Source organism: Opisthorchis viverrini, assembly GCF_000715545.1.
Source record: "Opisthorchis viverrini unplaced genomic scaffold opera_v5_47, whole genome shotgun sequence".
Lineage (NCBI taxonomy): Eukaryota > Metazoa > Platyhelminthes > Trematoda > Opisthorchiida > Opisthorchiidae > Opisthorchis > Opisthorchis viverrini.
The window spans coordinates 2,078,174-2,093,154 of NW_008751702.1; the positions used below are offsets into that span (position 1 = coordinate 2,078,174).

At 44.5% G+C, this 14,981-nt stretch overlaps 1 protein-coding gene across 1 annotated transcript; it reads left to right on the top strand.

Moving 5' to 3' along the window:
* Positions 1-11,103: 11,103 nt before the first annotated feature.
* On the top strand, positions 11,104-11,283 carry T265_03313 (hypothetical protein; the record flags this gene model as incomplete). Its single annotated transcript, XM_009167759.1, has 1 exon — positions 11,104-11,283. The coding sequence occupies one exon, from the start codon at positions 11,104-11,106 to the stop codon at positions 11,281-11,283; it is 180 nt and encodes a 59-aa protein (XP_009166023.1).
* Positions 11,284-14,981: the final 3,698 nt, after the last annotated feature.

A 14,981-nucleotide genomic window follows, 5' to 3' on the forward strand; every position in this document is an offset into this window, starting at 1 on the left:
AAAAGTGTACTCATGAAAAGGCTTCTGTAGTTTGTTTACTGACTGAATGGCGGCTCGTTGCTGGCCTAAAAAAGACCAGTTCGTGTGAGTCGGTTGGAGGCTGACAAGCTCAACTGACTGAAAGTTACACGTTTAACGCCCACCGCCAGTGGTTTATCTGGTGAATGCCACACGAATCAACCCGAACTGAGCATATACATCTCCAATAACCTGCACAGCATCTCCACCAGAAACAGTCCACGACAAGGGATTTCAGCCTGTCTTTTTTGGTGGGATGGGGAGCGGTTACGCTTTGGTAGTAACATATGGCTTGCACTTCTCAGCTAGCAAAAGTTAGATAGATTTTGGCTATATAACAGAATACATTTGGTTAATCTGAAATCTGTTCTGATCTGTAACTTTACCCTTGCATTCTGACCCCGTAGTACTTGAATCGTTGTTCAATGGAATCAGAAACTGTCTCAAGAATATTTAGTGATAAAAAACAAACACATGATGACTATCAGCCCTGGGACTACTTCATTATCCTCTTCAAAGAGGTTTCTTTTCGGATCGGTATATAGCTCTTGACATCAAGCGTAGACATCTTGTCAGTCAGGTCATTCTGAAATGCAGTTCCAGAATCAGCCTCGTTGAATGATTTTCCTGAACCCCACAATACTCACACTAAGCTTCATTACGATAAGGCAGCCTTATTGAGTTTTCTTATATGTTCGTCATGTAAGTATTGGTTGTTGGAATGAAACAGTTGGGCGGACTTAACCGAAACTCGTGGTTGGTAGGTTGTGAATTCTCCAACATTTTATCCTTTGTACCGGCTAGATTCTCATTCATTCTGTTTATTTAAACTCATTCGTTGTTGGAGAGAGTAAAAATCACTCGTTGTTAGCATTAGGCTTAATATGACTAAATCTTAAGTCAGATGTCCAGTTCAAAAAGTATCAGTCTATCTCTCACTAACCTGATGTGTATATGCGGGTTGACTTAACTCCGACGCACTGGTTACATCAGATGAAGCGGCAGCTGCCAGGGCCTATTCCGGCACGCCACTGACGATGAATCATGCACTCACGTGATCGACGTGGAGACAGAACATATCGACCGTACCATTTGTATGCTATGTGATAGCCACGTGGTGCATTGTACACTACTTTGAATTGTGTTTGATTAGGTGTAATTCGGAATAATCGCTGATAGCAAAAAAAGCCCAATGAACGGCAGATTAAAGGTACCGTCTATCCAAAATAGTGAAAGATCATTCAGATTATGGCTTCAAGTGCCACTTAACAAAGCATGACGAAATAGCTGGAATAATTGTGTTATCATGGACTGAGATAAAAGAAGATTTTCCGAACTTAGGCTGGGCGAAATGTCTCCGTTTAGCCAATAAAAATTCACAACCGGTGTTCTAAAGATAACCGTCCATTTAGGCAGAAATCGCCGCCTATTGGAAATCAAATATAGCACGCTGCGCATACGGCATCGAGATTAAAATTCTGACAGAAACTTTTTCCTCTGGGTGCCCTCTTGGCTCTGTGTGCAAGACAACAACGCTCATTCGTTTTTTAAATGCTTTATATCAATGGTAATACCAGGCAATTCCGAAAATACGTTACGTCACAAAGAGACGGGTCATGTGGTAAAGTAGCTAGCTCCGTTTAAAAGCCCTCCGACCAAAGAACTCCCACCTGAGAGTACAAAACAGCCCTGTCCTTCATTAGGCAGGAGTTCGTGTGAGGTTCCTTCGAAGAATGATCACTCTCAAATGGGCTCTACTGATTCATCTAGATTGTCATTCCATACACTAGACAAATTATGTGGTTGAGGAGTGAATCTCCGCGTTGTATTAGCGGTCTTTACTTTTACTCTACTAGTTGATGAATTTAGATAAACAGATACTATTCCATATATGTTAGGACCTAAGCGAACACAGCAATCAGGCTTACGGCACATTTGTTGTCTAGCCTCAAACAACCTCAAATCACTCCGCGGCTGTTGCCGGGTGTTGGCATAGTTCTCAGCTCCCTAATTCAGGTTTTCCACGTTGAGTGGATTCCCGTAAACAGCCGCCTCTCTACTTCCGGTTTGTCAACTTCCATAAGAAGCATCAAAAAGTGAATTCACATGTGGTCTTAGTTGTAGGATTTCAAATTTCAACAGAGGCCTGACTTGTGTGTCTGTTTAGAAAGGATTAAGGATACAATGTTGAAGGTGATTGTCTTTTAAAGCTCTGCAACCATCAATGACCGTTCATTGATCGTACTGAGTTTAACGGAAGTGGACATCTCTGCGCTGTCTCACTTCCTTCACCGTTAACCAAGCATGCAGCCAGACAAGTAAGATGGTCATTAGCAGCTGAGCCCTATTCTCGATTGCCAATCTTTCTAAAGTGCTCACGCAAACTCAGATCATGTTACTGTACGGTGAAAAACTTTGACAAATTTTTAGGGAAAGCCGAAAATTCGGATCCCTCGTTTAACCATCAAAAACTTTTTGACCCGCAGGTTTGCCAGCTGTCATAAAAATGTAACTGCTGCATCCCACGTAAGTGCGACGAACTAAGCATTTCCAGCCATTCGGTAGGAAGTACTTCCAAGTGCTCATCAGACAAGCCGCGAATTTCCAAAGAGTCCGCTGCTCCTCGAATCAATAAGTTATGTTCCTGTGGATACAACCTGCAAGTCATTCAAAAAGCCGTCAATACAGAAACAGTGCTCGTGCGCATACCAGAACCTCGTGGGACCAGAAGGCCCCGGATGTGCAGGAAGCTAATGCACCTGGAAATGATCGCAAGGGGCTTCATCAGTCAATGAAAATAGGGCCCTAAATTCAATTGAATTGAAGTCATCCAAGTATGCTGTACTGCACAACAGCAGCGGGTAGAATAACCAGAACAATAGCCTATTGCATCAACACGGATGCAAACTATACGTCGAGGGATGTTAACATTTCTTATACTCACGCAGCTATAAGACGTAAAACATGCAAAATATGTATAAAATGGAGGCATCAACAAACTCAAACGAACAGACATGCAGTAATGCAGGCTGGTGTCACGTGATCTGGACCACAGAAATCAGATGCAGTGCTCAAAAACCTTTGTGCAACAGAACTGACTGATGAAGTCCTATAAACATAGCTTTACTGTTAAACAAAGGGTTTGTGTTCTCACTATATAGTGACACTCACAATGAAGGCTTCAGATCAGTTTAGTGACCAGTTTGCGGTAGGTGCTTGCAAACAGACGACATACGTTCACGAGTTGACATCTGACCTTTTACAGGCAGCTGCGTGATTTATTAAAGAATGTGCTGTGGTTCGCGTTCCGTCACGCGCCATAACAGAAGTCGAGCGCAACTACAGGACAGGTGATAGATTAAGTGGGCTGCGAATCAATCTAGCGGACAATACCCACACCCTTGGAGAATGAATCCCTAGTAATCCAGATAAACTGTAGTTCTGTATACTCACCTTGGAGCCGAAACTCAATTTATTCTTGAAGCTTATGAGAAGATATTACGAATAGACAACAACGTATGGCGATTTCTTGCGCATATGACAGTTTTCGTCAAAGTCTGTTCAATTTGGATGCAAGCAGAAAATGCGGTTGACGGAAACTCGGGGATTGTGCCTATATGAGGGGTATCAAAAAGAACGAAGCCGGTTATTGGGCTGCCGAAGAGATTTCAGTAACCTTATCAGTAGTATGCCACGTCCCGACTGCTTTTGCAGCCGTTCGTCAACCGGTCACCCTTAAACTGGGGAAAGGAATGTGCAATTTTATTCTGCGTTCCTTGCAGCACAGCCGATGTACGCGTTTTAAAGAAGCGTTCCAGGTAGCCATTGGGGATCAGTACTTCTCAGAAAGGATTTTCCTTTTGCAGTTGGTCCGGGATGAAAATGTATCGTGCACTGTAGAGCAGTATTCTGAATCACCCATTTTTATACGTCACTGCTGTAAAACCAGAGGGATTCAGGTGCTGAGTGCTCCGTGTGAACTTTTAAAAGATCTCGCGTACTCACAAATATGTCCAGAATTGTCATCCGGTTGCTTTAGCCCTGATCAATCGATACTAGCTCACTTTTCTACATATCTATTCGTTCAAGTATGTCGCTCCCTCCAGTTTGTGCGTACTTTGCATATTTTACATCCTGCATCTGCGTAAAAGAAATAATAGCAGCTCGACGTGCGCTTCCATCCGTATTGATACGATCGGTTAAGCAGAACCAGTGTTCTATTTGCTTCTACTCCAATGTTTTTCTTTCAATTGGATGAGCTCGAGTCGTTGTCATCATGGCAGAGTCAGAGCAACGGTTAGGGACAGTATCCAAAGATGGCGATGATTCTTTTTGTTGTGCCTTGACAAGTTTGCTTAAGTTAATTCGGTAACAGATATTTTCCAGCCAACTGGAGCCGATCGGTCATGGCATTTTCATGGAAAAATAGGTATCAGAAACGATTGCTGCAAGTGGCTCTATCTTAGTCTTACTTCGGCCAATGGTGAAGCCCGACTTCATTATACATTACTGAATTCCGGGACTACCAAGATGGCTTCGACGAAGTAGAACTTTCATTGACCTCCTTTCCTAGCGACAAAGCATGTTCTCAAATCTTGTGTGCACCCTTCGAGCCATTTATTTTCCATACTTCTGGTTAGTCTTCGCAACAGGGTATCCAGATGTTTGTGCAGTAACCGTTTGTTTAGTCGGTTTTGGGCTTTGGCCCATTTTTGGTCACTTTCGTCTCTGACACCGTCAAAAAATGCACCGTCCCAGTGAGCTTGAACTTCCATATCGAAGTCACATTTGGAGCAAGATTTGTGAACTCGGTATAAGGCGAATGACATAGTTAGTCTGTAACAGCTAAAGCTACCCTTTGTTTTGGTATGCCCTTTACACCTTCAAAGTGCAAATCTCATTTCAGGCCTTCCGAATCTGCTGTGCCAAGCTGAAACTTCAGAATGATACGTCTACTTTTCTTTGCAGTTTCATGGGCCTTTGCACTTACGGTGACCAACCGAATTCATGGATGTTTAATCAGGACACGAGCTAGATCACCAAGATTAGCTACATCATTTTTGGCGTCGAAAACAAATTTCGATGGGTTTAAAGGACTGCTGCTACAAAACGACTGCTACGATAGTTTTATTTTATGCTTCCTAAATCCGGTGTCCCATGTGTTGAAACCTTAAATATGTCAAAACATTCCATCGCCTCTGTGTTCACAGTACACCAGGCGTTAAGTGGCTGCCGCAACTCTGCGACGAAACGGTCGGTGCTGAGTAGTGGGTAGGAATCACAAAAGCATCAGACAAAACTTGTCAGATTAAAGGTTGTTGAGGCACGCATTGCGTGCTCAGACACTTCTTATTGAAAATGACTGCACTTTTCGCACCGAATCCGTACGGAGTAACGGTGTGCGGAGGACAGGCCACAAGTAGCAATGTGAAATGAAAGTCCCTTTTATGAAGCCGGTCAATGTGCCTTCATGAACATAGCAGTGAAGAAATGCAGGGTGGGTTGGATGACCTGCAAACTGTGCTGACAGTTCTTATTTTCCAGAGGCGCGCAATTCGCGGCGTTCTGGTTTTGACTGTATGTGGACGAGCAGAGAGAGCTACCATATTAAACGCGCTGTACTGTGTCATTTCCAGGCCTAACTCATCACTGTCCTGATCAGGTTCGCCACTTTCCTACCCAGTTTCTCCAAGGTGCATCGAGTCAGTTGATTTCACTCTGCTCACGATCTCGGAAATGCACCGGTGGCGGTAATAGATTAACGCCAGCTCCATCTCTACTCCCACGATTCTCGGCTCACATGTTTGAGCTGCTTTGTCCAGGTCTGCACCATAGGTGTTCAACACGAGTGAGGGCAGTCTGTGCACGGACAGGAGGAACGCAAGATTGAAATTCGTTTAATTTGTTTTGGCCGCGCCACCTGGAAGCTAGCCCTTAACAAGAGGTTGATTCCAGAAACGGTACAGAGCAACTTCGGAAAATGAGTCACCAAACCTATAATCCGTTGAGCGAGAGAGCAGTTCACAAACGAGTATACCACACACCCCTCATGGTCATGAGTACATCTAAAGTGGGCCGCTTGGACTGCAGATACGAATAGACCGTGAAACATAGAAAGGAGAAGAAGTGGTTTGGATCAACATAAAATTGTGTGAATGAGTCAAGACTCTTGCCGACTGGAGCATGAAAATCATTAGATTGTAGTGGCTGTATAAGATTGGATAAAAAATAACTGTGTCTAGAGGTACTGATGTGTTGCTCTTGTAGATATTATCAGGAAGGTCAGATTCAAGAAAGCAATCACGGAATGCCCAAAATCTACTGAAACTCTCAGCTCCGCTAGATGCTGACCAGACAGACAACGCCCCCCGCAATGTCCAGCGTCTCACGGCCTCATACCAAAGTCAGACCGCATGCTTCAGCATTGGACCAAGTTCAGACAGTATCCCTTCAATAAATAGATTGAGACCGTTGCATTTTTGCACTCGCACGCACTCACGCTCTCGCACTCGCTCGTTCGGAATACAGTTGTTGTGTTCCCTTCTGTGAGTCTCTTTTCCGGCACTAGGCACTGGTGCGGATCAGCAGCCAGATATAACAGATTGGCGAATCAGCGAATATCATGGCAGAGTGGCGATCAGACTGAAGAAAAATTGGGATGCGAAGATTGAAAAGTCGATAGGGACGCAGGACGAGTCCCACCATACTTGAGTAGAGTTTGTTTCTAGGTGTATGCTGCTTTAGACTACCGTATCTGCGTTTACCATTTTCAGTTATTCAAGATGCCTCATCACGTCGGTAGAAGTAAGTTTTATCTGGAGGCTTCCAGAAGCTCGAATCTCGGTACGAAGCCCTAGTGAAAGGTTAAATCAATTAACCGAGTGTGTAAAAGTGTTCTGAATAACATTTCCTCACTTTGTATCATTATGATCAGGAAAATTAATGCGATAGAAGTTCAATCGCCTTCCTGTTACCTCGGGAACCATACAATGAAGGCCACAAACACAACAAGCATAGACAGTATTCAGTAACCGAAAATAGCAAAACTGGCAAAGTCAGGGAACGAATCTTAGATGGGCACCATTTTTTTAGGAGAATTCAGGAGAACGGCGCTCCGGTGAACAGAAAACTCTCAGCAGGGACCCACTCCTCATTGGTGGAATGATGTGTTTTCTATACCGAGTGATAGAACACACTTAAGTTCACCAGTATGGCTACGTTTTTGCAGTATTGGTGTAGACCCACCTTCAGAATATATTGGGTAACTGAACACAGCAGATGCATGCCGATATAGGAAACCATATTGACATGGGTAAACTTTACATCATTTTCTTTACCGCATAAATTTGTTCTCAAAGCGAGAATATGCGGCTGTTTGAGATACGTAGATATCTTCAAGCCTGGACGGTCACGATATCAGGTATACGGACTGCATCTCCTGAAATGTGGCGCTGAATCTATCAGCGGAGAAAACCGCAAAATCTGTGATATGCAGCTAACACAATGCTTTGAGCAAAAGCTACTGCCTTTAAATCCAGCTGTTTTAACCTGGAAGACGGATTGCTACAAAGTTTTTCGGGAAATCGATATTCGGCTTTGTAAGGATCTATAGGCTTCAAAGACTCAACTGGACCTCCGTTTCCAACAAACGGTTACCTTTGTCATGAACTTTGCTTGGCTTTTTGTTTATTGGTTTTGGGTGTAAATATTTTGTGGTACACACTGGCCTTCCAGCTAATCGGCTCAACAACTTCAGAAAACCTACACCTCCATTTTTTGAGTTCAATCCTTGCCTCTTGATGTTTCTTGAATTAGACACCGGCCAGGTTGCCTACTCCCTGTACCACCGCACCTTTCAGCACAGTTCCGTCTGGAAATTACTGGGTCGAGCAATACTATCAATAAGTCGTCTCAGCATAGTTGACACAAGTCGTATCTCACTTCTTTCGCGGCTTCTTCACACTTGTGAGTGGAAAACCCATCTTCAATTTCCACTGTTGCTCTGGCGAGTGACTCAATGTTCGGGCCGTGTTTTTCACATGATGTACGTGCCAGACCTCAACAGCAAGGTGGCATGGTTCAGTCACTCTGGCTGTCTCTTCCGGTGGACGTGACACGACAGTGTACACCAATTGACTCATCGGCCTTATGTCGACTGAACGTACAACTAAGCCGTGCAAAATTGAGTGGCTGACCAAAGATGATGGACTGCATGTTGCGGTTGGCCTAACGCAACATAGTTACTACGGCACCTCATTGTGTCGAGCAGTTGTCGTGACTTCCGGTGCGTGCGCGTCCTCAGGCCTGCGACAATGATGATCAGTTCACCAACCCAAGGTCGGAGCACCTGGAAGCCAATTTCGACCCACAATCGGTTGACTATCGGACGAACTTCGCAGCGAGTCTCACTGTCTAGAACACTGATTGGGAGCCGCGTAATGTGGCGACGAGGCTGTTTCACACAACGCACGAACAATGCAACCGATTGAGATGTTGCCTGAATAGCTTATGCGAGCTAGCTTTTGTACGAGGCCCTAAAAAACATGCACACAATTTCGGCAAGAAAGTTATATCCATGTATAGGTAAATTAAGAAATCGGGAAATCTCAGAGTAAGGCGCGAACCCGAAGACCGTGTTCCAAACCTAGTCTCGGCTTCTCGGCTGCTCCTGTCTTGGCTTGGGTAGCTTGAAAGTATATCAGCCCCCATGCATCCTTCGGGTGGCACGGTAGCTGGGCATTGAAAGGGTGTTGGAGTCGAATGGGTGTACTCAGAAACCACTTTTAGATTTCCACCAGTTTTGTCTTAAGCCAGCTGACAGTATAAAGTTTGGTCGAAGAACCAAACAACTCCCATGGAATCTGCTTGCAAGTCGTCGATGGACAACAGTGCTCCACCCTACGGTGAAGACTGTGATGAGCCTCCGTTTTTTTCTAACTTCGGACTTATTGGGATTTCAGGTAGCTTTTGATTCCGGTAGTGAACAGAGAGCCCTAGCCGGATTCTCATACCCACTTGACTTGGGTAGCTTGAAAGTATATCAGCCCCCATGCATCCTTCGGGTGGCACGGTAGCTGGGCATTGAAAGGGTGTTGGAGTCGAATGGGTGTACTCAGAAACCACTTTTAGATTTCCACCAGTTTTGTCTTAAGCCAGCTGACAGTATAAAGTTTGGTCGAAGAACCAAACAACTCCCATGGAATCTGCTTGCAAGTCGTCGATGGACAACAGTGCTCCACCCTACGGTGAAGACTGTGATGAGCCTCCGTTTTTTTCTAACTTCGGACTTATTGGGATTTCAGGTAGCTTTTGATTCCGGTAGTGAACAGAGAGCCCTAGCCGGATTCACCCACCCACTCAAGATATTCTGGCGTTATGTGGATGACACTTTCGTTGTGATGAAACAAGATAAGTTTATTGGGTTTTACAACCATCAAACACATCAAATTTAGTATGGAGATAGGATCAATCTCGGGTAAACTGGCCTTTTTAGACTGCATGACACATAGGGTCGGGGCGAAACTAAAGACCACATCGTACGAGAAGCCAACCGACACTGGGGCCGTTTCGTCTGCCCATCCGAAGTCGGTATTCGCCAGTATTGCCTCATCAATGTTTAGGCTTGTAAGGACCCTGTGGACAGATGAAGCTGATTGGACAGCGGCCCGAACTGAGGTAAAGAAGAACTCCGGGGTAGTGCATATCCAGCTAACTTGATTAGGCGTCAGTTGCAAAGGGTGTTGGTACCGGTGGCGTAACCCAACAGGGAATGGATCGGAACCGCTGTTATTCAATATAGACCGGGGACTTCGGAGGTAATTCGATGAATTCTAAACGTGGATAACATAAGAGTAGCTTTCCAGAGGAGAAACACTCTGCGCTCTGCACTGGTGCAATTAAAGGATCGCATTCCGACAAGCAGAACCAGGGAATGTGTCTACAAAATTGAGTGTAACGGCTGCACCAAGGTCCATAGAGAACAGACGGTCAGGGAACTTCACATCAAAATCGGAGAGAATAGTAGGAAAATAAACAAGCCGCCGAGAAACACAGATGAATATCGAGCGTTATGAAGGATCGGCAATTGCGATAAACTCTTTATACAGCAAAATGAATGGTTTTCACGGTACAGTTCTTGTTTTATTGTTTTTTTGTTCGCTGGGGTGAATCCACGGTGGAACTAGTCTATTCACCTTAAATCATGTACTTCCGGTAAACACGCCAAGCAGTAATCAGGTAACTCGCTTCAACTGGGATGAGCGCAGCTTACAGCCTGCTCATATTTTCATAATCAGATATAAACGTGAAGGAATACACAGGCCTAAAAACTGATCTTTTGCAAAGCACCAATAGTCCCTAGGTATTAGGGGGGAAAAACGGAAAAATAAGCAGACCGCTGAGAAACACAGATGAATATCGAGCGTTATGAAGGACTCGGCAATTGCGGACCGTGCATTGGACACAGGCACGAAATAGATGTAGAAAATGATGAGGTTTTGAGGTGATAACTTCGGTCCACGTCACAGAGACTGATAGCCGAGACGGTAGAAATCACCAAGCATTCCAGTGTTAACAGAATAGAAGGCGTGAAACTGGCAAGCGCGTGGAAAACGGTCTCGCGTCGGTTGTGCTAAGACATTTTGGTGTGCGATAATCAGATGGAGAAGTAGTCATCATATGAATTCCACTTAACCTTACTCACCTCCCTCCCCTCCCAACAACCAAGATGTCTCAGCACTCACAAGCCCACGAAGAGCAAGGAAAATTTATCGGTGCATCCGCGGTGAATCACCAGTTGAAGTATCCTGAAGTGGAAGGGACAAGAGCCGATCGGAACTAATAGAAACTCCTCCAACCCATCAATTCAGGATTTCGGCAACCACATTAACCGACAAGAGCTGTTAATTGACACTCAACAGTGATCTAGTGTGAAGACGTCTGATTGGTTCTCTTTCTGCCTTAAAACGTGGCCAACTTGGTGGCCTGCTCACTTGGCCTGCTCAAGCTTTTGTGTCAAAAGCGAAACGTTGCCCAATTTGAAACCACCGATTTTTCCACCAAGCTCTTGTGAAACGAAAGGACACTATGTCCATTCAACACGATCTTGTTACCTCAACAAAGTGCCAACGGACCGCTAACAAACTTGTCCATCGCACTCTTGGGTCAACAGAAGGAACTGTGCTAGAGACTCCTGTGGGTTTCTTTACAAGACCAGGCTCAGAGGCTGGCTACCAGAACAATAAGGAGGGTCACGAAGCTTATTAAAGGAGTTTGAGTAAAGGCACCCAAACTCTACTAGCTCACATGCCGAACGCTGCTCGGCGACCTCGTTCTTTCTTCGTTTCGATTCTTTGAAAAAAACTGTCCTTTGATGCATAAAAACCTCCTAAAGCGAGTGTGAATGATGGGCATTCGTAGTCCCATCCTATGGATCAGTAGTCGACACAATTACCTTAACCATAGACGTTGTTTGTTCATGGAATATCCAGCTCCCGGACATGGTCTCTGCACCAACACGGAGGTGGCTTATAGCCATTACATTCCATGAGAAGCACAAAGTTGAAGACTGAATAACAAGGCAATTCTGGTGAGTCCTCACCAAGGGGTGGAGCACTGAACTCGAGTTCCGCATCAGCAGTGCATATCCTGTAGCCGCGCAAGGATTTTAACATCTGGTATGCGAGGCATGAATGAGCAAAGTGACATTCTCTAGTGCTCATCCGATGCCATCACGAAAAGAACATGCACACGCGAAAAATTCAAACTTACATTATCATTTTTGTAACAATGATTGCAACCGATAAGCATCGATGTGATAAGACAAGAAAAAACAACATCAGCTAACCTCCACGACGAAAGCTAACCACTGAAGTTATCATAATGGTATGGACATCAGTGTCGTGCGGTACAGACGTGTTCATTTGTGCATGTTCTTCTCATGATGACGTCGAATGATCACTAGGGTATGCCAGTTTACTATTCTATGCCTTCAAAACGCATCATTACGTTGACTGGTGTCAATGTAACGCATTCCGACAGATTCGTGTGTGATTAGTAAATAAGCGAACAATTTGGCGCACCTGTCTGGTGTACCGGCACCCGAATACAATCGTAGACAAAAGCCACAATGCACGCGGTGTAACAGTGGCGGACGTAATTCAGTCACCATAAATAACGTGACTTGCGCACCCACGACGCACTCGGTATAAAGCGCAGTAAATCACGTTGAGCGTGCGATGGATAGAAACCGGTTGTATTGTTAATCACAGATATCATATAGGTATCGGAGATTATATGTATCCAACAGAACAGTGCCCATGTGAATATCATTTACCCGGAACTGAATTCGCTCGTTGCTGGCCACAGTGATAAGGCGTGCGCATAGAGCATGTCGGTTTTTGAATATACAAAAATAGATCTGGTTAGACCGTTTTTTCGAATTCTCCCGGCGGAAAAAACGAGAATCGCTGCACAGCTGCTTCATTAATGCTGTCCTGGAACATCTGGAACGAGCATTCGAACAATACAAAGCTGTGTCATGGATCTAGATTCTCCCCAATGCAGTGGGGAGAATAAAGCGAAATTCCGGACACTAATATGTCAGACTAGATTTCATCCAGTTCGAAAGAATGTTCTGGTTTTGAGAAATATTTCGGCTAAAGCTCGCTATGACCAGTATCATGTGACTCTTATCTGTCCGAGAGCTCGGATGTGAAGGTCGGAAGCTGAAAATTAGGCTTTTAGTCAGCGTGCAGCTAGACGTAAGGTTGGTCAGAGAAAACTACCGATTGTTTACGAAGTCCTTCTCTAACGATGACTTATCAATCGGCTTTTAACCTTTTCCAGTTGACTGAATTCAGTACTAGATAAGTGTAGCCATTAGGGTTCGGAGTGTGACAAAGAATGGTTCGGGTCACGCGGGGTCAGGTCAAATCTGGGAATAAGAGGGTGAAGAATTGACTGGTAGGCCAGTCATTTGTCCACAATAGCGAAGGAAGCCTTTTCTTTCTACAAACACAGGTTTGGACGTCTAGTCGCCACAACCTCTGCTCAGCGTAGGTGTGAACTGGTGGTCTGACGACCAAATAGATGGAACTAGTCCGGTTCGCCCAAATAGTGGCCAAATTCGTTGGTTTGTTCGCCGAGTTGGGTCGGTGTTTGCCAACCGCCAACCCACCACCAAGCTCCACTACGTTCCATAACAACGCACTGATGATGTCACCTCGATTGGTAATGAAATTTAGCAAACAAAATGCCCAGCTCAGCGAACAAACTAACGACCATCCACGCTACCTGAGCTACCAACATCTTCCTCTACAGCAGTATCCAAAGTATGCTTTGCAATGGAAGAGCTGGCAGGTCTAGTAACTGACCTAAAGAGCCATTGTGGAGGGTACCCCAGTTGTTCTTACATGATTCCACACGTAAATTCATACATGTATAAGCACTATGAGGTGTCGGTTGAAGGTTACTCTTCACGGAAACTTGATTCGTACAGTTTTTGACAAACCCAACAGATCGACTTTGAGAAAGGCACGCTGCACCACCTTTAGGGAGAAGACGAATTATTCGATTCTTCGTTTCTAAATGCCAGCTATATATAAAATTTGTATTTTGGCGTAGAAATCCCGAGTTCTCTGAAATTTGGCAGTGATGACGTTATGAACGTTTTGAAGTACCCGTTTGCCCAAGAGTATACACACGGAGATAAGGATTCTCGATGAGACGTCCTGGCACGACAGATTCGACATGCTCATGTAATTAACCCGCACACACAAGCGTCCGTTGATAACTGGCTGAATATACCCGTGGTAGCCATGAGATCGAGGAAGGTAGCGAACAAAGCTTGTTTTCTGTGACTGTTCTTCTTGGTTAATACATCAGGATGAGGGATAGCTCAATGGGTCACGGAATCAGGTAAGTGACGTCAATGTCAGACAGACTTGTGGGACCGGATGTTTCGTGGGCCAGTTCAATTTCAAAAGTTACACAGGTTTCTTTTGGATGCAAAGTTGCGGATCCAGCAGTCGGATTCCAATCGCCTCTGAGATCGGACAGAACGCGAGAACACAATCCGGTATCTCTGCGTAGTAGTGGGAAGAAACCAGGCTCAAGTGCGACTGCATCATATTTGCCCGAAACCAGTCGTCATACATGAGAACGAAGAAGGTAGCGAACAAAGCTTGTTTTCTCTGACTGTCCGTCTTGGCTAATACATCACAAATTTATATGGTAGCAGAAATCACGTAGAAAAGGTTAAGATCGGGGCTTCAGACAATTTCGCATCCAAAAGAAACTTAAGTGACCTATGAACTCGAACTGGCTTACGGAACATCCGGTCCCACATGTCTGTCTGACATTAACGTCACTTACATGATTCCGTGACCGATTGACGTTACCCTAATTCAACCCCCCTTCCTTTGATTTGTTTCGCTAGAGTGTATGTAGCTTCGATCTTAACCTTTTCCACGCGATTTCTGCTGCCATATAAATTTGTGATGTATTAGCCAAGAGGAATAATCACAGAAAACAAGCTTTGTTCGCTACCTTCTTCGTTCTCATGTCCGTTGATAGTTAATTGCTACAAAGATGTTGGAGTGGAAATGCTTGCCTAAGGAAGGTTTGTGTTGAACCTTGCTCATTATCAAACCATTAGAAAAAGTAAGACCATAAGCGAGGAATTCAACCTTCCAGGTGAATCACTTGCCAAACCAAATCGGTATGCAGGTGAGTAATTCAATTCAGGATAATTCAAGGTTTAATGGTTTAAAAAGCAGTTAACTTTACAGCGACCATAGGGTGAACGTATATACACAAAGGGACGCAAAAATATGCGTAATGTTTGCTGAGTATCACATGGAGTTAAACAGTTCCAGATTCGGTTTGGACATAAAATATGCATCTAAATTGTTCTTGAAAATGGTTAAACTCGGCTAATATACAACATTGGGAGATAGGGAGTT